Source organism: Mytilus galloprovincialis, chromosome 11, assembly GCF_965363235.1.
Source record: "Mytilus galloprovincialis chromosome 11, xbMytGall1.hap1.1, whole genome shotgun sequence".
NCBI lineage: Eukaryota > Metazoa > Mollusca > Bivalvia > Mytilida > Mytilidae > Mytilus > Mytilus galloprovincialis.
The window spans coordinates 68,340,303-68,366,737 of record NC_134848.1 but is presented as its reverse complement, the minus strand read 5'-3'; the positions used below and the strand labels follow the sequence as shown (position 1 = coordinate 68,366,737).

The 26,435-nt window shown below is 31.9% G+C and overlaps 1 protein-coding gene across 1 annotated transcript; it reads right to left on the bottom strand.

Moving 5' to 3' along the window:
• Positions 1-2,087: 2,087 nt before the first annotated feature.
• LOC143052682 (uncharacterized) lies at positions 2,088-20,237 on the bottom strand. Its single transcript, XM_076225749.1, has 8 exons — positions 20,047-20,237; positions 13,147-13,512; positions 10,805-10,911; positions 7,870-9,081; positions 6,735-6,765; positions 4,827-5,086; positions 3,567-3,594; positions 2,088-3,078 (listed from the first exon to the last, which is right to left on the bottom strand). The coding sequence occupies exons 2-8, from the start codon at positions 13,160-13,162 to the stop codon at positions 2,774-2,776; spliced, it is 1,959 nt and encodes a 652-aa protein (XP_076081864.1). The 5' UTR covers positions 13,163-13,512; positions 20,047-20,237; the 3' UTR covers positions 2,088-2,773.
• Positions 20,238-26,435: the final 6,198 nt, after the last annotated feature.

Below are 26,435 nucleotides of genomic sequence, written 5' to 3'. Positions count from 1 at the left end.
AGATTACCTTAGCTGTATTTGACAACACTTTTAGGAATTTTGGATCTCAATGCTCTTCAACTTCGTACTTTATTTGGCTTTTTATAACTTTTTGGGATTTGAGCGTCACTGATGAGTCTTTTGTAGACGAAACGCGCGTCTGGCGTATATATAAAATTTAGTCCTGGTATCTATGATGAGTTTATTATTCAACTGACTATGCTTTGTTTACTACCTGAACATTAACTATTAGTTTGCATACATATGTTTTTCCGTTTCTTATTCGCTTGGTTGTATAACTAAACAAGACATACACAATGATAAACAGCACGGATCAAAAATTAATTATAAGTTTTTTTGTTTTAATGTCTGAAATAAATTGTAACATGATAATGATTTAATGCTAACTCTATTTACACATAAAGAAGTTCAAAACGTTATGTAAATTAACCGCGCGAACCATCGCGACATTTCAGAGGGACATATGATACTCAGATAGGCATATGAAGATTTGTTCAAATATTTAGTCCATTATTCCATAATGAAAAGTGTTGAAAAAGGTTTCAAACTGACAAAAAGACATATAAGAAAGTGTAAAGAAACTATTGGTGTCCAGGTTTTCTAATAAAGCTCTGACAACTACATTTAAAATACGAAAGAAATTGAGACTTTTGTGAAAATTATTAAATTTTCTGCACTTCAACAAAGTGTCAGAAAAAGAAATACAGAGCTCAGACTTGTAAAAACATGTCAATTCAAATAACAAACATTGTGTTAAAAAAAATATTTGTTCGAAGCATGAGCAATACATTTCAAATCCTAAAAACAACTCTATAATGAATTATACAAAACGCAAAATTCCTAAACAAATGGCAAAAACTAAAAGCTCAAATTCATCAAACGAATGGAAAGCAACTGTCAAATTCATGACTTGATACAGACATTTCATTGGTTAAAAATTGATGGATCGAACCTTGTTCCATCATCTTGACAACAATGTGTGAAAAAACACATTATAGGAAAATGGAATTTACAACAATTGTTTTTTAAGCAAAGAAAAAAATGACACACAGACACATTAAACAATGTACATAAGCAAAACGGATAGACAAGAATACAAAAAATGACCAAAGCATAATAACACAATTGAGGAAAGTATAAATACCGATCCACACACAAAGGATATTACCACAAATGATGATATACATTGAACAAGAGGCTGTCACAACGACAGCAAACCGGATTTATTAATATTTATTTGTGTCCTGGCAATATCACAAGAACCATTACTGATGAATGGTGAAAGTGAAAATCGTCAATATCAAATTTGACCTCCATTTTGTCATCAGTATCAACATCGTTAAATTTGAAAAGCTTAGATTGAATGGTTCATGAGTAAATGCAACAACGTGAATGGAAACGCCATTTCACAATCTTTCAAGAACCATAACTCCTGAACGGTAAAAGTCAAAATCGTCATTATTGAACTTGACCTCAAATTTGCCATCAGTAACAACATATAAAAATTTCAAAAGCTTTGGTTGAATGGTTCATGAGAAAATGAACGGACACGACTGGAAACACCATTTTTCAATCTTTCAAGAACCATAACTCCTGAACAGTAAAAGTCAAAATCCTCATTATTGAACGTGACCTCTATTTTGTCATCAGTAACAACATATTAAAATTGGGGAAGCTTTGGTAAAACAGTTCATGCGTAAATGCACAGACACGACTGGAAACACCATTTTTCAATCTTTCAAGAACCATAACTCCTGAACGGTAAAAGTCAAAATCGCCATTATTGAACTTGACCTTCATTTAGTTGTCAGTAACAACATATTAAAATTTAAAAAGCTTTGGTTGAACGGTTCATGAGTTAATGCACGGACAACATTTGTTTGCTGCCCGCCCGCCCGCCCGCCCGCCCGCCCGACCGACCGACCGCCCTCCTGCCGTACATCCCCAAATCAATAACCGACATTTTTGTCACAAAAATCCGGTTAAAAATTTAAAAAAAAAAACATTATTACATGATCTGATCATATAAGAGTTTTACATATTTCTAAATAAGAACATCAAAATAAGTAACGAATACTGTTTATTTAGCAACATGATTATTATAATTATAAAAAGTTCTACTCTGTAAAAAGAAATAAGTATTGGTTTGGAAATTATTGTAGAATTAATATAGCAATACTCAAATATCTATTTTGTTTTCTAGATGTACAATCTAATTTCAACATACTGAATTTCGTAAAATCTAAGTTTATGTTAACAATTCGAGAAAAAAAAAAACTAAATGAACTTTTGTGACGTCATTGCAGCATCAATGACTTAGTTTGCTATTTCTTTGACAAAGTCAGCATTATTTCAACTTTGTAATATTACAACCACCATGACACCAATTTGCTAGCAATTATATACCAATTTTTTTTTATTTTTTTTTATTTTACTTATCAAGTGTACAACTAATCCATTTTTAACAGATAAACGTATGTTTGGAAAATTTTATAAGATTATCATCATATAATTAGTTGTAATTAAGGGATTTTTTTTCTAGTTTACTACATGTTATATATGATTTACATGTACATATGATACAAAATATACAGTTACAAAAATTAATACAAATACCATTAAGCCATAGTAGTATAATACACTTGATACATATAAAAATTTCCTCCACAATTTCTGCAAGTTATCATTTGGGCTACAGTTTTATTTACAAAACCTGAAATTGAACATTTCACATTTTTCAAATTTTGATTGCTGAAATGTTAATCAACTCAGATTATGTTGGGTAACTGCCACAATTTTCCAAAATTTCTGTAATCAGATGTGGATTACGTCCAGATCTTGCTAAGGCATCGCATAGCTCCTTGATTGTTGCACCGTCATCCCTGTTTCTCCAGAAGTAAAGCATCTGCCTACTGATTTCACGAAGAACCATTTTAGTATCATGCCTTATCTGTTCCAAACGTTCGATTTCAAAACCAAGTTCTAGGCCCAAAACCATCCATTCGTCACCAATGCGTAGACATAATTTATCAAACATCTCATCACTTGGTGACAGATTCAAAATCCTGTCAGGTATGTCTACAAAAATGAATATAAATATATTCCGACATAATAAGAAATGTAATTATTTTGCCTCCAAAACATGTAACACATGTTTTTTCGGGTAATTTTCTGAATTTTTTCCATAGAATAAATTGATATTTATTTCGTGTAATAAGTATCCTTTATACCAATAACTAAACAATGGAATGTATTTAAATTTACATTTCGTTTAGAAACACACTTCATTTAAAAATATGTGCAGTTGACATAAATAATACCATTGTTTCCCTATGAAAATATGATATAGAATTTTTTATAATTTAGTTTTGGTTATGATTTTGAATAAATGAATGCATCTTCCTGGCTCACGGTGGCAATTAATTCTTTCCGATTTTGACCGAACGTTCGGTCCTATTTGGTATTCGTATAATAGAATGCATACAACATGTACTTCGTTTAGATCTAACACATGAACGATTAGTTAAGAGTACTTTTAAGTTATTCATTATTGATATAGTTCCTACCAGTCAACACTTCTGCTTGTCGTAGAATCTAGAGAAAAACAAATAATGAACATTAAACAACATTTGTAAAACATACTCGTTTTTATAAAATACAATCAAGAGGTATGCAAGTGCTTGTATCACCCACCTACTGAAACGCCATTCTGTGTATGAAGACATTTACATTTTGTTTTCTTGTTGTTGATAAATTTCGCAATTTTTACATCTTACCTACATGTAGCTATGGTTTAAAAAGTCTGAAGGAAACTGTATGGAACTGTATAAATAACATTTGAGGGGAAATGACTCCAGAACGGGTTAAATTGTGAAGTGACCATTTGTAGTCACTAGTGTCCATTGAAAACCCCCTTTTAATTCAGCCGTTCAAATCCATGACGCAATTCAGAAAAAAAAAGTAATTGATAGTGAAATAATAAGCTCGAATATGATGGTTTGCCTTCAAATAATTCTTGTATAGTATTCAGTGTATATACAAATATATTGTACAGAACACTTTGCTCTTGCATGTATGTTTCAAGTAACATTTCTTCATATACGCTTTTAGAGAGTGAAATGGATAAACCAAATAGTTAAACCCGTCTTGAAATATTAAAACGATTGTTTAAATGTAGTTATTATTACAACGATTGGTGTGTGCACTGTTTAAAATGTACGCAGTCATAATTCAAGTTAGTAACGTTTAAAGCATGACTTTTTTTTTGGTACATCGTATTAAAGTTAAATGTTATAAAGTGTGAGCAGGATTGAGACTTGAAAAAAAAAGATTTTCATTAGTGTTGTTTTATCGATATTATGTTTTATTATTTTAAAACAAATTAAAGGTTTTCAATTGGTTCGTAACTATGAATGTTAAAGAGATTTATAAAAAGTAAACCATCACTTTTTAAATTGAAGCATTATTCATCATGTACGTTTTTTAACCTTTTTTTATCATTTAAAACATTAACCGGAAATGCTAATTGTCGTTATTGCAAATGTATCATAGTAAGCACATCAATTTTCAACTTCATTTGTAAAATTTTTGGTAAATAGGCGCAGAAAAAGTAATAGTCAGGCATAGATTACCTTAGCCATATTTGACACAACTTTTCGGAATTTTGGATCCTCAATGCTTTTCAACTTTTTAATTGTTTGGCTTTATAAATATTTTGATATGAGCGTCACTGATGAGTCTTATGTAGACGAAACGCGCGTCTGGCGTACTAAATTATAATCCTGGTACCTTTGATAACTATTGATCGTAATATTAAAATGAATTACCTGACACAGTGTATGCTTGTTGATTTCAGCAGCCTCCATAGCATTGAGAAAGTCTTCGCATGATTTGTTCTTCTCCTTGCAGAAACGAAGACTATAAAACTTTATCATGGATATATACTCTGTAGCAATGGTGTCTAATTCAATGTTAGAAACCCCAAGATTTATTGCCAAGTTTCTGATTTCTTCCTTCGTCAAACTGTTGCAAATGCGAAGCAACTGGGAGTCGTTGAGTGGCATTCGTAACACTGCTTCTGGGATACCTTTAAACATACCATTAAATAACATAACACTATGATTTGTGTTGTTCTTTAAATATAAAGACCAGGGTCTTCAATCATGAGAAATTTGTCTGTGATTGAGATATTTTAGTTTTTCTATTGAAAAAATACTAACAAACGATATACATTTGTACGTAATCAGCTAATAGATATGAAATAAAATGATAACTTTTAACTCCATGACCGTTCTCATGTGTCTTCATAAATCAATTTCAAGTTTTGTTTGTAGTTAATTGGTTTCATTTAATATTTGTGTTACTGGTATGTTACTGTACAACTTCCAGTTGAATACTTTGTGTATTTATATTTGCAATCCCTACTAGGAGGTAACGTTTGCTTTTAGATATTAACATCCATGTATGCTTCACAGTTAAGATTTTTTTTTATTATGCAAACGCTCAATGCGAACGCTGCGTCTTTCAAAGCTGATACCTGACTTATAATGTTAATCATCGTGAATCTATTCTGAATAGTTTTAACCTTTATCCCAAATTTAGCTGAAATCCTAAACTATTTTTTTCAATAATGGTGATTTAACCAGCACGAAACTTTACCTAAAATTTCATTTTTGGTTTAAAAAAAACGACCAATTTTAGACTCGCGCAAATAATTTGGAATAACTATTATGCATATGGTAAAGCTTTTTTTTAAATTACATGAAGATGATCAATGTAAAATGTGTCCCGATGGACACAGTTTATGCCACCGCTTGCATACAATATCACAAAGGGACATAACTCAATAACAGTGACGTTAGCCAACGTTGTACTAGATCTGAGTTTTGTGGTAATAAGTATTGTTTAAGTTTCATAACGTTTGAGCATGGTTGGGGCAACTAAAGTTACAGAAACTAAAAGTTTACATTTTATTTAGTTATAAAGGGGTATAACTCGATAATGATTAAAGTCGTGCCACCAAAATTAAATTTGATCTGTATGTTGTGGTAAAAAGCATTGTGTATGAGTTTTATAACATTTGGTTGAGGCAAACTTAAGTTAAAGAAAGGAAATTTTGATCTAGAACGGTTAGAGTGACGCTAGCAAGATTCAAACTTGATCTGTATGTTGTGGTAATAAGCATTGTGTGTAAGTTTTAAATTTGGTTGAGGCAAACCCAAGTTTTAGAATGGAAACCAAGTTTTGGACGTTTGGACAAACGTACAAACAGATAAGGGTAAAACTTAATGCCCCCCTCCGCCTCGGCGCGGGCATAAAACTGTTTTTTAAATTAGAAATTTCAAACAAATCAGTACTGGACTTGTTGAAAGACTTTTGATGTCTGATTTAACTGTGATTTTAGTGCATGCCTTATTATTTCATTTAGGATAATGTGTATGCTTAAAATGATCAAAAATCGAATAATCACATTTAATGTATTTCTTTAATATTGTCTAACTTTATCTGATAGGTAAACTATATCAGACGCTTGCTTGAGTGTTTCCTTATGCTCTTGTTGTAGGCCATGATGTAACGGTTAAACAAATTATCCGACAGTCAAAACAAGTTTGATTAAAACATATTATGTGGGTTTGGATATTAATGTCATAATTTTACTATCAAATGAAACATATTTGAAAAGATTGCAATATTTTACATTGCTTATTTTGTAAAGCTAGCTTAAATAACAGTACCTTTACAAGAATCTTTGCAAAGTAAGAGAGTCTGAAAGAACAAGGTATCAATTTAAAACAAAATTAAATCTAGCAAATAGTCTCTTAGTTTTCATAATGAAATATTCGTGTCGCGTCAAAACCTGAAATGAAGTAAATGATGTCAAACAGTGCCACAATATATATAGAGACAAAGTGCAGAGTCAGAAAATGAAAAAGAATTGTTTTGTGTGTTTTTAAAAGATGAAAACGATATACTGAAAAAGAAATGCATGACTAAGCATAACAGTTTGCTTCAACATGTTAAACTTGACCTCTTTACCCTGGAGATATCAGGTTAATATTCCATGCACAATATCCCATGAAAAATCATTAAAACATCTAAATTGACCCCTTTATATTTGTAATCTAAACGTAATGCAACAAAAGAAAATAAACCAACAATAAAGACAATTTTAAACTTGCAAACAAACAAATCTCGTCTTGAACAGTTTACCTATTGCATGTACTGAAGGTTAATTGTCTCTTTTCTTGACATCTTCAAATTACAGAATAACATGCAAGGTATAATGCACGGTAAAATACATATTCAATGCCAATGTTAGTGAATACTAAGTATAAAGCATACTAGAAAATTAAGGTTAAATAAATTATTCAAAAAAGTAAAAACATACCGATGAAGGGTAAAGAGTTTACATAAACCCAAAAAATATCAAAAGTTTAAACTATGATAACTGATTGCCACATCCAGACACAAAATATGGGTCTTCATTCGAGTGCTCTAGAAGAAGGATTATCGGTTACATCTCTTAGAACAAACTGCAATTACTTAAACTTTGGTTTTGATTTTAATAACATGTGGATTGTTGTTGATTTTTTTTTATTTTGATTTCTATTTTCATATTTGATTTTTATATTCGAATCGGCTGCATTTTTGGAATTTGATAATGTTTAGTTATCATTACGAGGGACTTCATAAATAGGTTATAATCTATAAGTTAATTGTAAGAAATTCACTTGATTTCGACTTTTTAAAAAAGGTTGAGCAACCATGACAAATTTTGCCTTGTTCTTTGAATTAGTAATGGATACTGTGTTTAAAGTAAGTTGTCTGGAGCTACCTTTATTCTTTGTTTTTTTCCAGAGAATAACTTACCCTATCAGAGTACCATATATCTAATTCAGACTTCGGTGTTTTATATCCATGGATTCTGCAAAGTAATTCGTTCTCAACTCCGTCTATGTCTTTTGCAACAATCACACAATCTTGTGAAAGACAACCCTGTTTGAACTTAACATGAAACGGAACATATTTTTTTGTTGTGATTTCATCTGAGAATGAAAGGGAATACACTTCGGATATTCTATCTAGATTCTGCTCTAAACATTGACGTACACAGGAGGCAAGATCTCTTATTATCAGCTCTTTTCTGACCTTGTGAACTATGTAGACTGCTATTGTGTTGCGTTCAATCTTAACCACTAAATCGTGTTTTCTATCCAGTACAACAGCTACAAAACCATGGAAAAGCAACTCTATATTATCATAACATTTGACATTCCAAATACTGATAATGCTCGATATGAGTCTGCTTGGTATTGCATCTGGAACATGGGATGCCCTGAATTCGAATACAAAGCCAATACATTTTTTTGATGTTATATGACTTTCGACAAAGTTAGTCGTATTTTGAGTTTTGATCATACAAGGAACAAGATAACGATCTACAGGAATCTTCTTTCCACCTTCTCTATCGTAACGTTTTACCTCTGACAAGATGTCATAGTGAACCAAAAGCTGCCGGAAATACTCCTCATGTTGCAAAAAGTGTGAGAATGGTTCTGAACTCCAGATTTTTGTTAAGTCAGTTTTGGTAAGACGTCCCTGACTCAAGCTTGGTGTTGCTGGCACAGATGTAACGATGGACTTCAGGACATCAATTAAGCAGGTTGGGTTAATGACAATGAAGTTTTGGAGGTTTGGATACTCGATATATGTCATCTTTCCGCAAATATTCTGTATGCGTAAGAATAATACCAACTCTACAGTAGAGAGTGGTTTGACGCCAGTTTGTATATTCATTTCTTCTGCCTCTTCAAAACTGATTATATATTTCCCTTCCTCTACTAATGCTGCAAACATCATCTCAAGGATCAGAAACTGCTTTGGCACCCTCTGTCCCCACTGTGGGTTTTCAATTATAGTCTTTGATATGCTTTCTCTCAATGCTTCAATTTCATGATCGTTCTCATTTAAAGCATTGACAAAGAACACTTTTTGTAACATAAGATGGCTTTTAACACTTTCATCAGTAAAGCAGGCTGATAACCTGGTTAACAATTGGGATCGCTTTGTTGGTATGTCTTCCTGAAAGTGAAATAAACTAATTATTAGAGGCAAAATATACCTTTACGTAGATTAAAGGTTTCTGCGCATCATTATAATGTATAGAAATAATTTCCAAAACAAACAACAACGTGTGCATGTTATGGGCATTTTATTATTTGACATTTAATTTGAACTTGCAGTTGCTGTTATTTGTCCGTATAATTGAATAGGATCAATTAAAAATTCACGCGTTTATTAAGTCATATCTTCAAATTAGATAAATCAAATTTATCAATAAACAAAAAATGAATATTGCACACGTTTCACTTGCATATGATTCATGTCATTTTTACTGAACTAGTACATAATCTTATTTATGGGCCTTTTGATGACAAATTCAGGGTGCTGGATTTTTCTCGCTGCGTTAAAGAACCATTAGTGGCCTTCTGCTGTCATCTGCTCTTTGGTCGGGTTGTTGTCTCTTTGACATATTCCCCATTTCTATTCTCAATTCTGAACAATAATACAGTGCTCTGCAAGGCACAGATTAATGTGACCGTAGATGTCCAACCCTGATCAATTGGGGCACACATGGACACTGAATTCAAGCTAGATACAGCTCTGAACTTAGATTCTGACAAATATTTGATAAAGCATAGGTTTCTGGCATAGAATGTATGTTGTATGTATTTAGAAATAAGATTACGTGGTATGAGTGACAATGAGACAACTCTCAATCCAAGTAAATAATGTGTAAAAGTAAATAATTATCGGTAAAAGTATGCGTAAGCCCTTCAAAACATAGCCTTGTCTCACACCGAACAGAAAGCTATGAAGGGCCATAAAATGACTAGTGTAAAACAATTCAAACAGGAAAACCAACGATCTAATTTATATAAAAAAAACGAGTAACGAGAAACACTTATGAACCACATCAACAAACACCAACTACTAAACAACAGGCTCCTGACTAAGAACAGATGCATACAAATGCATCGGGTTAAAACGTGTTAACAGGCGCCAACCTTGATAAACACTTATTCTTATGTAATTGGACAAAGCAAGAAATATTTGGGTTTTTTGGCACCTATGTAGGCCAAACTTCTAAATGGTTACGACCATAATACTCAAAATCAACGCTTTCCTTCCTTTTGTGGCAGGCGAATTGTGGTACAATGTCAGATATATCCATACTATTATACTCAAGTTATTATCTGGAACCAAATATCCTCAGACGACGACGAAATTGCTGTACCATTGTACGAACTTTTATGTTTGCGGTTTAAAAAGGACTTAAATCAGTAGATTAAAAACAAATCATCAGCAAATATCTAACAAAAACATATACCGCACGTAGAAGGGTATTTATACATCCTAAAATCGACAAACAGCTACATTTAGTTTAAAGCGCCAATAACAACTAATAACAACAAGCATGCGTATAAGACCCAATACCAATCAGTTCACACCCAACATCAAAAATTTGTTCAAAAGATTGAGAAATTTATCAGGATGGTGTCGAAACATCAGGTCTTGGTAAAAAATATCTCTGTAAAGTATTTTTTTTTTTATAATAATAAAACGATAATTATTTTCATCATTCTTTAGGAGGTTGTGGCCATATGATGGAGATGAAAGTCAAATCTGCTTGACCATTGTGTTACCTTTTTACGCTCTGGTTTATATACTTCTGTTAATTGTGACGAAAAAAACTCCGAAGATAAAGCCGAAACAAATGATTTTTTTTTAAAATAAACATTACCTGACAGACAAGGTCTCTGTGTGTTGCCACAAACATCAATCTTGGATAATGTTTGTTGTCAGGGTGACTGTACAGAAGAATTGATGAAACCCATTGTTGGATATTTTCTGCAAAAAAATGTAAAAACTCTACAAAAGTTACGCTTGGAAATATAATTCTAATAAAATTAATAATGTATATTATACATATATTCCTTTATATAAACACATATTTTAAATTTTAAATCATACCAAATTAAGGAGAGAACGTGACTAATGTTGTTATTACTCATGTTACTTGTGTCCAATTCCCTCTGCTACTGTTGCAGGTATAATATGTGAAAACAAGATTCATCAAATCAGAAAAGACGATAAATGCTTTCATCTCAGTATTACAAGAAAACAAGAATTACAAGTACAGGCAATTATTAATATCGTATCAAAAGTACTCCAAAAATGGGCTTAAGTCTCTGAGTTAATTGAAATGAAAATGTTTGAGAAATAAATAAATTTTACTTTGTGCTTGTTCGTTATTATCTTAACATTTTCAGCAAAAGTCTAAAACATATATTACACTAAGGCTTCAATAGAACCAAAATGAAGTTAATATAACCGCTATTCATAACGATTGCAAGAGAATACATTTTGGATTCTTTGATATAAATTATGCAATCGAATAAATCCGAAAAGAGACAACTACAAATCAATACAATTTATTGGGAGCTATGTTTCAACAGCAACTGGAACATAATTTACAATTAACAATATATAAGAGACATTAATTTTCTGTTTAACTGTAGTCCACATTGGATATAACATGTAAGGTTATAACGATATATTCTAGTAATATTTCATTTCTCGGTTGTGTCCTTAAATACTAGAATAATAAAGACAAATCTGTTCCTGTTTAATTGTTGTTTATTTTTGTAGTAAGTTATGGATTTTTATAATGGTGATCCTATTTTTGTATTCGATACAAAGCGAAAGGATCCAAATCAGATATGTGAAATTGAGAATTTGTTCAACCCTGCAATATTCTGTACATGTAATTGTATGTCCCAAATCGAAACCCTGCAGTTCAGATGTTGTTGTTTGTGTGCGTTATCACTCAAATCGTTGCTTTTTTCGTTTATTGATAGTTTATGAATTGATTTACGCAAAAAGAGCTAAATTTCATTTTCTAATTAGGTAAAACGGCTATCGACAGGAAAACTGACAAACCTTCTAACATTTGTCATTTCAATGCATATACTTTTTTTATAATTCTTTATTTTGTATTTCCTCACCTCATACAATATTTATATGCATTTTATCAAAGAAAAATACAAAACATGTTTATTCATTTTGACCTGTCAGTGTCAGTGCGTATATGAACATCCCCCTCCCCATACAAAAAAAAACAAACTAAAAACAAAACAAAAAACAAAACAAAAAACAAAACAAAAAGTACAAAAAAACAAACAAACAAAAAATAATTAAATAAATATAAAAGATCATTGACTTATATTCAATGCAAATACTAGTGGAGATTTATTTCCCCGAGGGTATCACCAGCCCAGTTGTCAGCACGCAAATTATGATTGATATGGTTATATATATAAATAAACTGCTTACAAAATTTTGAATTTTTGAAATACGAAGGCTCTTCTACCTCAGGCATAGATTACCTTAGCTGGATTTGGCAAAATTTTTAGGAATTTTGGTCTTCAATGCTCTTCAACTTCGTACTTTACTTGGCCTTTTAACTTTTTTGGATTCGAGCATCACTGATGAGTCTTTTGTAGACGAGTTTATTTGCTACGGTTTATAGGTTTTGATTATTGTATAAGGATTAACGTTGACCTCTAGTTGTTTTACCTTATTTGGTCTATAGTGGAGAGTTTTTCAATGGTTTTGTTTTTACGTCACAGTAATAACTGAGTGTCGAAAGTCGTTGTTTAACCTTAAGTCGACTAGTAATTATCAATTATGAAATAAAATAAAACAACCCGAGATTAGTCATGTTAGTGTTTAGGCAATCATATCACTTCTTATGTTTATATAAAAAAGGGTTTTTGGTTATTTAAACACATGTTCAATGGTGTTTTACCCTTTAAAATATAATATAACATGCAACTTTGGATTTGTCTGTTAGTTTACAAATACTTCAAGTGGTCTAAGTATAACGTTCCTGTATTACTAAATCTATTATGTCAACATTGATGTTGAGAGTTTAAACCACGTACGAGTAAGGTGCGATGACACCAATCTTAATTTAAATGTTTGTCACTTTTCCTGTCGAAAGTCGTTTTACCTAATTCTAAAATGAAATTAACCTCTTTTTGCATAAATCATACTGATCATGACACACAGACAAAGACCTACCAAGTATTGTTGTCATTCTTTCATCTCCTCTGTCACATAAAAGATCATCCAAATTTCTGCTACCATTAAATGTGATAAGATAAATTCCATGCGAAGTGATAAATGTTTGATGGGTTGCGAGGTAAACTATTTGTCCAGCGAAATCTAAAACAGGAATTGGAATAACTTCTTGATCCCCAAACCATTCTCTGGAATCTTTACCTGCATACTCATTTATCTTTTTATAAAGTTTTTGTAATACAGCATCGGGAATATCGGCTTTAGTATTCCCTGATGATGCAAGCCTCTGTTGTATGACATCTACTTTAACTGACTTAAGATATGATAAAACCTTTTGGTATATGGCTTTGGGAAAACTGTGGACACCTAAGAAAATAAAAAAAAGTCATTATATAATATATAATTTTAACTCCCTGGAATATTTTACATAATCTCAGAAAAATCCATGATGACATTGGTTGATACTGTTATGCTCACTCCCATAAGATTTTCTATTATATTTTTCTCAACTTGATTATATTTTGTGAAAATCATAACTACTTTTTTCAAAAAAACGCACACGCTGAAATCTTTACTAATCATTGATATTATGTTGATTGTCCTAAATGTAAAGCTTTATTACAACTGTCACATAAATTTAACAGTAACCAAGAAAACTTAACATTGACTAATGAACCGTGAAAATGAGGTCAAGGTCAGATGAACCATGCCAGGCAGGCATGTACAGCTAATAATTCTTTCATACATAAAATATAGTTCACCTATTGCTTATAGTTAATAAAAAACAGACCAAAACACAAAACCTGAACAATGAGCAATGAACCGTGAAAATGAGGTCAAGGTCAAATAAAGCCTGCTCGACTGACATATATATCATAAAATATTTCCATACACTAAATAAAGTAGTCTGGAGGTTGCATGTCAGTTAACTGCTAGTAGTCTGTTGTTATTTATGCATTATTGTCATTTTGTTTATTTTCTTTAGTTACATCTTCTGACATCAGACTCGGACTTCTCTTGAACTGAATTTTAATGTGCGTATTGTTATGCGTTTACTTTTCTACATTGGCTAGAGGTATAGGGGGAGGGTTGAGATCTCACAAACATGTTCAACCCCGCCGCATTTTTGCGCCTGTCCCAAGTCAGGAGCCTCTGGCCTTTGTTAGTCTTGTATTATCTTAATTTTAGTTTCTTGTGTACAATTTGGAAATTAGTATGGCGTTCATTATCACTGAACTAGTATATATTTGTTTAGGGGCCAGTTGAAGGACGCCTCCGGGTGCGGTAATTTCTCGCTACATTGAAGACCTGTTGTTTTTTTTCTATGGTCGGGTTGTTGTCTCTTTGGCACATTCCCCATTTCCATTCTCAATTTTATTGACCTATTGCACATAGTATTAGAAAAAAAAAGACCAAAACTCAAAAACTTAACTTTGACCACTGAACCATAAAATTGAGATCAAAGTCAGATGACACCTGCCAGTTGGACATGTACACCTTTCAATCCTTCATACACTGAATTTAGTAGACTAATTGCATATAGTATCTAAGATATGGACCTGACCACCAAAACTTAACCTTGTTCACTAATCCATGAAATGAGGTCGAGATCAAGTTAAAACTGTCTGACGGGAATGAGGGACCTTGCAAGATACGCACATACCAAATATAGTTATCCTATGGCGTGTAATAAGAGAGAATTTAACATAACAAAATCTCTTAACTTTTTTTCAAGTAGTCAATGAACCAGGAAAATAAGGTCAAGGACATTGAACACATGTGACTGACAAAAACTTCGCATCATGAGGCATCTTTATACAAAGTATGAAGCATCCAGATCATTCACCTTCTTAAATACAAATCGTTTAAGAAGTAAGCTAACGCCTCTGCCGCCGCCGCCGGATCACTATCCCTATGTCGAGCTTTCTGCGACAAAAGTCGCAGGCTCGACATTATAACTACCCTAGTTTATAATATAATTGTTAAATTTTTCCAGTAAGTAAAAGGATATAACTCAAATTGCAGAAGTAAGAAAATTTATAAAACAAAAAGTTGATACTGTATAAAACATAGATATCACTGTAATTAAAAACATATTTTTTATTTGCTTGTTAATGATTGTTTGTGTAAGTTATCCTATTTGATTGGGACATAATTAAAAAGCTCTTCAGTAATTTTAAAAAGTGTGATCTGGTGTAATATGCTATCAATTTGCCATAAATTTCAATGACTTATCTTATCTCGTGTTGTCTATATCTACATTTTGATAATCAATTTAATTGATACGGATTTATGGAGTTGACAAAATAAAATTTAGTTCATAAATCTACACGTGCACAATGTAAGCGTAAAGTCTTGTGTAAAATTATTGTATTTGTTATAAGCATTATCATGATTTTGTCGTTGGATATTTATATTAGGCAATCGTATCACATCTCCTTATGTTTATATAGAAATCTTAACAGAATCTGACTTTAACTCCAAATAGTAAATATTAATGCCCAACAATTCTAGATGTGAAAACTAAGTTTTTAAAATCCGCTGATGAAATCTTTTGTTCCCTGGACCCCTGCCCCTGTTTCATCTACTACTATGCAAATAGCAAAATTGTATCGAAAACACAAAGTGTATACCAAAATGAAAAAAATATCATACAGGCTGACAATCAGCAGTTTATTTTAATAATTTAAAGGACAAATCAGCGTTTACTGTTTACGAAGAGGAGTGACTCATTTTTGAAGGAATTTTCAATTTAACAGCAATACTGACGATTAGGTAAAAATTACGATTAGAACAAGGGCATACTGACCTTTATTGTGGAAATTTTTGGTTTTCATAGAAAGACTTAATGACATTACACAGTGCTAACATACGTCATCTATGCCTGGGGTAAGAAAATTCTTAGTTTTTTAAAAACCTCAAAGTTTTGTAAACAGGAAATTTTAAAAAATTACCACATTATTGATATAGAACAGAGGAATCAATCGAGGAAACATTTACGATTGTACAAATATACGAGAAAGCACCGGGAGCTAAGATAAATTATAAAATGACTGTAGGGGTATATTTGGGTAGTTGGAAAAATAAAACACTAAAATATAAAAAAAGATAGGTGGTCATGTGAACCAGTTAAAGCATTGAGAGTCATGCATGGATACATGCATGCATGGTGATATGGAAGCTATATGGTCAGAAAAAAAAGAAAAAAAAAGGCGTGTCTTGAGGTTTGGAATTCTCGTGACCTAACATTCAATGGGATGGTCTTTAAAATAAAATAATTGATTATATATGAAGTAGGGTATAAAATCGAAATGTGAAGATTACCTAAAAAATATTTAAAAAAATAGAAATAAACAACGTCATGAATTTTATATGGGAGGGAAAAATAATTTAATTAAAACGGTCGTGTGTTCCTTATCAGTAGAGGAAATGGTGGGTTTGATTACTATGGACTCGTTCATTAACCCAAAACAAATCAAGTATGCAAAAGACTTCACTACAAAAGTCAAAAAGTCTGAAAAGACCAATTTTTGTCTGAATTTGTATGAATATTTACTCCACTTTCTTTATTTGTCTGAATTATTTTCAAAAATTCTTAACACAGTATGAATTTGTCTAATAACATTCTTAATTTTTCTTGACATGTGTCTTGACAGTATGAACATTGTCTGAAAATTTCTCGACACTTCCTGTATCATCTGATAAGAGTCTTGATTAATCTCGACAAATTATTGACTGTCTTTGATTTGTCTCGATCAGTCTTGACATATTCTAGACATTCTTAATAATGTCTGAATGTTTCTTGGCATATTCTTGACATTCTAATTAATGTCTGAATATGTCTTGACACATTCTGGACAGTCTTAAAGCTGTCTGAATATATCTCGACGCATTCTTGACGATCTAAAGGATGGCTTGACACTATCTCAACAGTATAAATTTCGCCTGAAATGTGAACAGACACATTCTGCACTGTTTATGACTTTCTATGGCTGTCATAAACTCATTTTTATTATCGCTTAACTAAACTTTGAAGAATCAAGGATTGATTTTGTATATTAAGATACCCTTTGGGTGCATTTAAGTAGGAATACCCCGAATGACCCCTAAATAGTTTAGTTTAGATTTTTCTTTAAACGTTTTATTAATTGTTTTCACTTGGAATATATGTCAAAGATACCGACAAACAGCATTTAGATTTTTGACGTTCATAAAACCGCCAGTCAAATTTGCTTTAATAAAATGGGTGAGTTGAGCATGTTGAGGAAGTTTTAAAATGTGACTTTTTGTGCGTATATTTGTTGCTAAAAAGGGGGGGGCTTTCGTTTGGATCAAATAATTTGTTCCAATCTTGATTCAAAACTTTGTTCATTTTTTAAGAACTATAAAAAACATTATTTATTCAAAATTGTGTGTTGAATTTCGTAATTTTTTATCAAAACTAAATATTTGTGATAATTCACTCCTGATTTTTTTTCTCAAGAAATCAATTTATTAAAATGTGGATTTTTATTTCCATCTATCTACACACTTTTTAGATTGTAGTAGCATGGTCAATCAACTGATGGGTATATCCTGGGTGTTGAATACCTTAATTTTATTGGGAAAATCCTGTCCAGGTGTAATACTTTTTATATATTGCAACAGATGACATTACACAAATTATCTTCTGTTTAATCAAGGATTTGTATAGTAGGACTATACATATCCTGAGACGAATTAGGATACCATCATACTCTGCTATTTATAAAAACCTCATTTTGGTACAAAAGTTTACCATATTAACATTGAATATTATGCATGTATGATTTTTTTAATCATTTAGCAATTATTTATAAGATTAAGGAAACAATGCTTGTAAGTATTTAAAAATCAACATTTAAATTGTTTTATATCAACATACCCACATTTGTATTTTGTAAAGATATTTATATACCAAAATTTTCAATTACTTTACATGGCCAAATATTGGGTTTTTTTTATATAAGGAGAAATAAAAATTAGGTTATATCATGTATATCTGTAATGATGTGTAAAATTCAGAATTGTCAAGTAAATGTAAGACAAAATTCATAATGAACAGAATATGTCAAGCCATACTGAGAAAAAATAAGAATGTCAAGAATCTGTCGAGAAATTTCAAGACAGTATTCAAATGTTAAGAATTTGTCAAGAAATTTTAATACCATACTCAGAATGTCGAGAGTTTGTCGAGTAAATTTCATACAAATTTAATATAAATCAGAATTTGTCAAGAAAAATTAAGACACAAGTCATACTTTTGGAGAATGTAGGGTAAACATTCATGCAAATCAAAACAAAAAATGGTCTTTTCAGACTTTGACTTTTGTAGTGTTTTAAGATCAAAAACCGATAACTGGAACACGATAGCCAAATGGTGGTTATAGAAGTTTGATATCAAACTTATTTGTAATATTTTTTTTAGGCAAACTGTGCGGATTTACGAGGATAACAAATGGAAACTCCGTTTATCAATTTTGAAATAATTAAAAACTAAGGTTTCAACTCCCTCAGGCAAAGTTGGCTTTAGACGAATTTGGTTAATTATTTTAGGTATTTATGACATGTAGCTCTTCAACGGTTTCGGTACTTGTACATCTTCGGATTTCAAATGTTTGGCATTGAGCGTCCTGATGAAGGTATATCCAGAAAAGCGCTTCAGACGCAAGATTATTAAACGTGTTGTTTTCAATTTTTTAAATCACTGGGTCAATGCCTCTGCTGGTGGACTATCAATCCCCGAGGGTATCATCAGCTCAGTAGTCAGTGCTTCGGTACTGATATGATTTACCAAACTTTACTTAAATTGTCCGTTTATCAATTTTGAAATTATTAAAAACTAAGGTTTCAACTCCCTCAGGCAAAGTTGGCTTTAGATGAATTTGGCTAATTTTTAAGGTATTTTTGACATATAGCTCTTTAACGGTTTCGGTACTTATACATCTTCGAAATTTAAAAGTTTGGCTTTGAGCGTTCCTGATGAAGGTATATCTAGAAAAGCGCTTCTGACGTAAGAAATTATTAAACATGATGTTTTCAATTTTGTCCAAAATGCTATCTTGATTTAATTAAAACGTGGTCTCAATGTTTATGCATACAAAGTCCAATAAATAGAAACGATATTATAAATCAATAATTATATGGAAACATAAAAGGTCGATACAAAAAAAAACCTAGTGTCTTACCTTACTTCGGAAAAAGTGGAATTCATACAATGAAAGATATTTGGGATGAAAAAAACGAAAAATACCAAAAGCGACAACTTTATATACAATATCCTTAAAGAGATCCTACAAGAAACTTGAATTTAGAATGGACCAGACTAAAATTAGCTATTCTAAAATCGTCCCAAGGGCAGGTTAAAAAACGTCCACGTTCATCCCGAACCACAAAAAAGGGTTATTACATTAAAAATACTTTTGAACCATATGATACACGGAATAAAGTAGTAATCCCAAGTGAAATAAATGGATAATTTTAAATAAAAGTATGTCCTCGAGGAAAGTAAATCAAATTAGATGGTAAATTGTACATAACATTGTATATACGGAGCAAAATCTATTTAGAATCGGCAAATGAGAAAAGAATTTGTCATACTAGAAATGTACGATTATAATAAGAAATAATATACATAAGAAATACGATTATGAATTTTATAATAAATTTCATCTTATAACTGTATTAAAAATAGAATACTCTAGACTCTGACAACATCAGGGCCAAATTGAACTTTTAAATTATATGACAGTTTATAATAAAGGGGGAAAACAATTGCAATAACTGACTTGTTGTAGAAAAGTTTTTTATGAACTCAAATTTGACTCTCACAGAAACGCAAACAAGTGCTTGTCAAAATACAATTAAACAAAATCAGTTTACCCTTGGTTTTCCTCAGAAGTTTCTGTGCTTTTAGATCAAACAACAATCTCCCAAAGTAAACATCTATTCCATCAGTACTCTGTCTCTCTTTAGGTATACTTTTTCCTATCAAATTCGACACAAGAGTCGTTTTTCCAGCTTCATAAGCTCCGACTACTAAAATACGGCTATCAAACGATGGTACTAACTCATTCGATAACAGTTGTAAAAGACCCTCTCTGGTAAGACCTACAATAACATATTAACGATAAAAATAACAAAGTGAATCTAATCATCACAACCTCAGCATAGCAAACAATAAAGTATATGTCATTAGTTGATAACTTCGGGATATGTTTTCGTAAAATGTTGTAGTTGAATTTTTTTCAAAGTTTTCCATTTTCATAAATGAGCTGAAAACCTACTATGCACAGATTTCATTACCGAATAATAACATGTTAATGTTGACATCTTTTTCGTTTAGTCTTTATCATGTTAGATAAATAAGTTTCTCATTAACACTCATTTCTCATCTCTTTTATCATTTGTTGAAATACTTCATTTATTGATGTTATACCACCATTGATTTTTCAAAAAAATGTGCAAATTTTTTTATCTTTTTTCAAATAAAGAAATACTTAAAATGAGTAAAGTTTTATCCTGTCCAGTACTATAGACTAAAATATACATAACATTTCATGGCATATAAGTAAATTACCATCACTGGAAGTAAACGAATCAAATGTTCACTCCTGTTTTACCGGTGTACAATATTTAGTAACCATGTAACCCCATATAAAAACAAAATAATGCTTTGCAATACCCAAGAGATATGTTAATGACCAATCATATTTTTACTGCAATATAATGTACATTTAATTACTTACAACTGTCAAATTCAAGGGAATATTTTTCGACCCTTATACGTAAGCAATCGGGTGTGACGTACTATGATGTGTTGATGTTTTGTTCACACATAAAGCTTAAATGCATGTACACTTTAAAAATAATACCTACATTTGACACATTATTTTGAACCTTTAGATGTCACCGATGTTTTATTTTGTAATGAATATGTATTCATCACTCTGAGTACCTTGTTCTGTCTATTTTTTCTATCAAATCATATTTCTGAACGTGATTTTTATCAATCGTTGGACCTTGTCGGCATCAGGCGGGTTGGTAAATGCACATACAATGAGAGAGCTCTTTGCGTATAATATTTCAGTCATTTTGTAATTCATTTGCGTCTGCATAGTGTATACTGCTGTAGAAATCAACTTTTTATCTTTTAGTCGGTACAGAATACAATTTATCACCCTTCATCTGAGCTCTGATAACGTCCCTATATGAAAGTTCACATGCAAAATGCATGTTTAGTGTCTTACTTCAACCAAAACAAGTACAATTAGAAAGGAGAGGATTTTTTTCACGTTTTAAAACAAGAATGAATAATATTTTACGCCGAAAGGAACAAAATAAACTCAAAATATTGAAAGGTCATAAAGCTCCTTTTCAAAATGTTTTATTTTCAAACTATGGCGGAAAAGCTGACTCGGACTTTTACCTTATATTTGCATTGGGTTTTTTTCGGGTCTCAAATCACAAGAATAAACATCAAAAGTCTGTTTTAATTTTGGCAAATGAATTTTTATGAGCTTATAAGTATTGTATGAAAAAATAAATGGGTGTTACATGTGTTATGGGGCAAAGTATTTATATATGTATCGTATGAAGAAAAAATAACAAGGAGTCCAAAAAAAAAGAAACAAATTCCAAAACCTCACCAAAGTACATCCTTGAATATATTTATTTTAGATACGATGTTGATTTTACAAGAAAGAAAAATCCTCATGTCTGTTATATATAATTATCGTAGAAAACAGAATTACGAAAAAAACTGAAATTGTATTCTGTTTTCTTTTTAAACGGCAATTACGTTTATGGGATCAATGATACATAATCTAGTGCCAAACATTCCAGAAAAGCTCGTAATCGTGTAACAGTACGACATAAAAATATGATACTGACAGTTATCTTTTTTACATAAATAAGGCCGTTAGTTTCCTCGTTTGAATTGTTTATCATTGTCATTTTAGGGCCTTTTATAGCTGACTATGCGGTATGGGCTTTTCTCATTGTTGAAGGGCGTACGATGACCGACAGTTGTTTATTTCTGTGTAATGTTGGTCACTTGTGGAGAGTTGTCTCATTGGCAATCATACCAAATTTTCTTTTTTTCAACTCAGATGTTTTTTTTCAAAAACAAATACATCTAACAAAAAGCACAAAGTGGATGTGGAGGGGTACTTATAAAAAGAAGATGCGGAATGATCGTACATCAAAACAACAAACGGACACTTAATACAGATCTGAGAGTACTGGTAGTTACTGAAGACTAGTTCATAGAAAAAATGTACATGCATCTAAGACAAAGTTAGCAATCAGTAAAAAAATCACCGTTTTATGGATATAGTGTGAAGCGTCAAAAACAGTAAAAAATGATATTGTGCAATGACAATATACAGGTATCGACAAATAATAGACCCCTGAATGACCATAGCGAACGAGTTATGATGTATGAATACCGTAATCAATTGCTAAATGATCATACAAAAATGGTTAATTACCAATAGGGAACGAACAGGTGAATTTATGAGCTTCTGCTCACTATTGATACTCCCGCCCGCTAAAACGTAAAAGGAAAACAGGAATTTGTTTAGTGATGAATATGAAAACGCGTAACACGGATAAGCGGACTCATATAAACCCTGAAACCAAATGTCAGAAATCATTGTATTGTAGTTCCTGAGACAGATGCGACGAAAAATATACATTGAACGGATGGATTGACTGACGGATAGACGGATGAACGTACGGTCTAACAGAAGTCAAACAGTATACCCACACTTTTTTGAAGCGAGGCTTTAAATATTGTTCGTTTTGCTGTAATTTTTAGTAAAGAGTTTCCGTGTAAAACTGAAATTTCTAAATTGGAACAACAAAAACACCGAACTGGCTGAAAACCAAACCCAACATACATATAGAAACGGAGTGATTGATAACACCTGCGATATATCTGACATACAGGACATTTTAAGAAAACAAATGGTGGGTTGAACCTGGTTTGATGGCTAGCGAAACCTCCCGCTTATATGGCAATGTTAAATAGACAATAACAATCAAAACCAAGGAGTAAACAAAGACTCAAAAAACCAAAGGACATTTACATCAACAGTTATAAATAATAATTAAGAAATAACAAAAACTCCACTAAAAACTGGGAGTGAAATCAGGTGCTCCGGAACGGATAAGCATTTCCTGCACCGTATACGGCACCCGTCTTTTTATTTCTTTGTTCAGTTCGGTAATGATCGAAGGTTATTATGACTGAGGAAGAATATCAGATATGATTTCTGACACACTTTTGTCATAACGTCCAATCAGCTCATGATAACGACCGTAAAATTTCTTGAGTGATGACCTTAATTTGTCTAAAAAGGAAATATTTGTCAAATTGAAAAGATTTGCAATTAACAGTCTGATTGATCAACACGAATATGTAATGCTTGTAACCTTTGGTACATTTTTTTTAGATAAGAACACGAGAATGGCACGAGATCTGTCTAATTTGCTATGATGCATCATAGATAAAACAGCAGGAGAACAATTTCAGTTTAGTAATACATTAAATAATTGAAAACGTACAGTTTACCGTATGCAAACTGTAAATAATATGATCTTGTCTTTGACCTTTGAAAAATTGATTAAGTATATAAGAAAGCACAGCTAATTATTAGTTAATTAAAGTCATATGAAACGAGTGACCGGTGAAAAAATAATGTTATTCCAGTTCTTGAACCAATGCATAGAAACATCATAAACTGACTTCTGTGCTCGATTTTATCATTTTTTTCGCATGAATTCCGTAAAATCGCCAATTTTTTTTTTCAATCGGTCAGTGTTGTTGTTAAAATATGGTAGGTAATTGTAGTTCGTGTTTTAAAGCCAAAGTTTAACGATTGTCACCTGTTTGTCAACAATCAACAAAAAGCATGGATATTGAGCACGTGTTTAACATGTACAATCAGATAATAAATTCTTTTAAAGTCATCCATGCGTATTGCGATCATCGGATTTTTACGAGATGGGTCACACTGAGGTCACTTTGCATACGGAAAATATGTCGGGGAATTGCTTCCAGGAAGAAAGCAATTAAAATAAAGTAAACTTCTTCTAAATATGAACAAATTAAAGAATTTTCTTCAGAAAAAAGTATATGTACATAAGTTTTCTAATGAAAACTATCCATTGATTTATAAAAAACATATGCATTTTTAGGTTTGATTTAAGGTTTCTAATGACTTTAATGGCCAAAGGAAAGGAGACATATATAAAACGACAATATAAAAAAGAAAATGTGGTAGGATGGCCAATGAGACAACTTTCCACAAGAGACCAAATGATACAGAAATTAACAAACATTGGTCACCATATGGCCTTTAACAATGAACAATGCCCACACCGCATAGTCAGTTATAAAAGGCTCCGAAATGACAAATGTAAAACAATTCAAACGATGAAACTAACGGCCTTATTTATATACAAAAAAGAACGAAAAGCAAATATGTAACACACCTACAAACGACAACCACTGAATTACAGGCTCCTGACTTGGGACAGGCTTTATAAATTTTTCGATTTGACCGTCACTGATGAGTCTTGTGTAGACGAAACGCGCGTCTGGCGTACTAAATTATAATCCTGGTACTTTTGACAAATATTTAAACCACTGGGTCGATGCAACTGCTGGTGGACGTTTCCTCCTCGAGGGTATCACCAGCCCAGTAGTCAACATTTCGGTGTTGACATGGATATCAATCATGTGGTCATTTTTATAAATTTCCTGTTTACAAAACTTTGAATTTTTCGAAAAACTAAGGATTTTCTTATTCCAGGCATAGATTACCTTAGAAGTATTTGGAACAACTTTTTTGGAAATTTGGATCCTCAGGGCTCTTCAACTTTGTACTTGTTTGGCTTTATAAATTTTTCGATTTGAGCGTCACTGATGACTCTTATGTAGACGAAACGCGCGTCTGGAATACAAAATTATAATCCTGGTACTTTTGATAGCTATTTAAACCACTGGGTCGATGAAACTGCTGGTGGACGTTTCGTCCCCGAGGGTATCACCAGCCCAGTAGTCAACATTTCGGTGTTGACATGAATATCAATCATGTGGTCATTTTTATAAATTTCCTGTTTACAAAACTTTGAATTTTTCGAAAAACTAAGGATTTTCTTATTCCAGGCATAGATTACCTTAGACGTATTTGGAACAACTTTTTTGGAAATTTGGATCCTCAAGGCTCTTCAACTTTGTACTTGTTTGGCTTTATAAATATTTCGATTTTAGCGTCACTGATGAGTCGTATGTTGGCGTACTAAATTATAACCCTGGTACTTTTGAACTATATATACAGAATATCGCGGGGTTAAACATGTTAGCGGGATCCCCCCTAACTTAGGACAGTGGTGTAACAGTTCAACATAGAACGAACTATAAAAATCCGTTGAAAAAGGCTATACTTATCAGATGGATAAAAATAGAAATATATCTAACAAAAACACGTGGTATAATGTTTATTCATGTATCTTTATGGAAGTTAATTCGTGATTGAACGCAATAACAGTGGTTATGTAGACATTGGTGTTACCAAAACAACGATATTTCTAACTCTATTAGTTTTTTTATTGTTTTATACATACTAATTTAATTTTGGAACACTCGTACCTGAAATCACTCCAATTTTTAAATAAGTCACATATTGTACAATATACAAAATACATTTAAGAGGATAACATAAGCTAAAATGTACTCTCAGTTGCCATAAATTGTCAGTACTGCATAGTAAGAAAATGGCAAATGATACCTATAAAAGCATTATTGCTTTGAAGGCTTAACATCCTCAGTATACATTGAAAGTTGTATCAAATATCAATAAAATCTGAAATTGGCAAATTTGGCCTCTTAGTGACCCTTCCGCGTTCCAAAATTATGACATTTTAAAAGTAAGAATCGAACTATGGGTGTAAAATTTGACCAAAAGAAATTTACGTCTACTTCAAGCCAGACGTTTTCACTGCTCAAACGTAATCCTGCGCAAGATTTGAAACTGCTCTGACTTATCCTTGGACTACAATTAGGTTAACATTAAAAGCGGACTTTTGGTACTATGAATGTTGTTAGGATTACCGAAAAAGAAACCTTTATTCGGATTCGCTACTATAAAAGGTTAATTTCGAAACCAATCCTGTAATTAGTTAACTGTTTTTTAAACAACTCCGATGGAAGCAGTGTTTTAGCTAACCTATTATACTGTTTTCGTACATTTTAGCAGCTAACG

Excerpts from the sequence above, each read along its gene's own strand:
- LOC143052682 (XM_076225749.1), bottom strand. Across the intron at positions 5,087-6,734 it reads TTGCAAAGATTCTTGTAAAG|GTATCCCAGAAGCAGTGTTA; the intron begins GTACTGTTATTT and ends GTATGTTTAAAG. Across the intron at positions 3,079-3,566 it reads ACAAGCAGAAGTGTTGACTG|ACATACCTGACAGGATTTTG; the intron begins GTAGGAACTATA and ends TCATTTTTGTAG.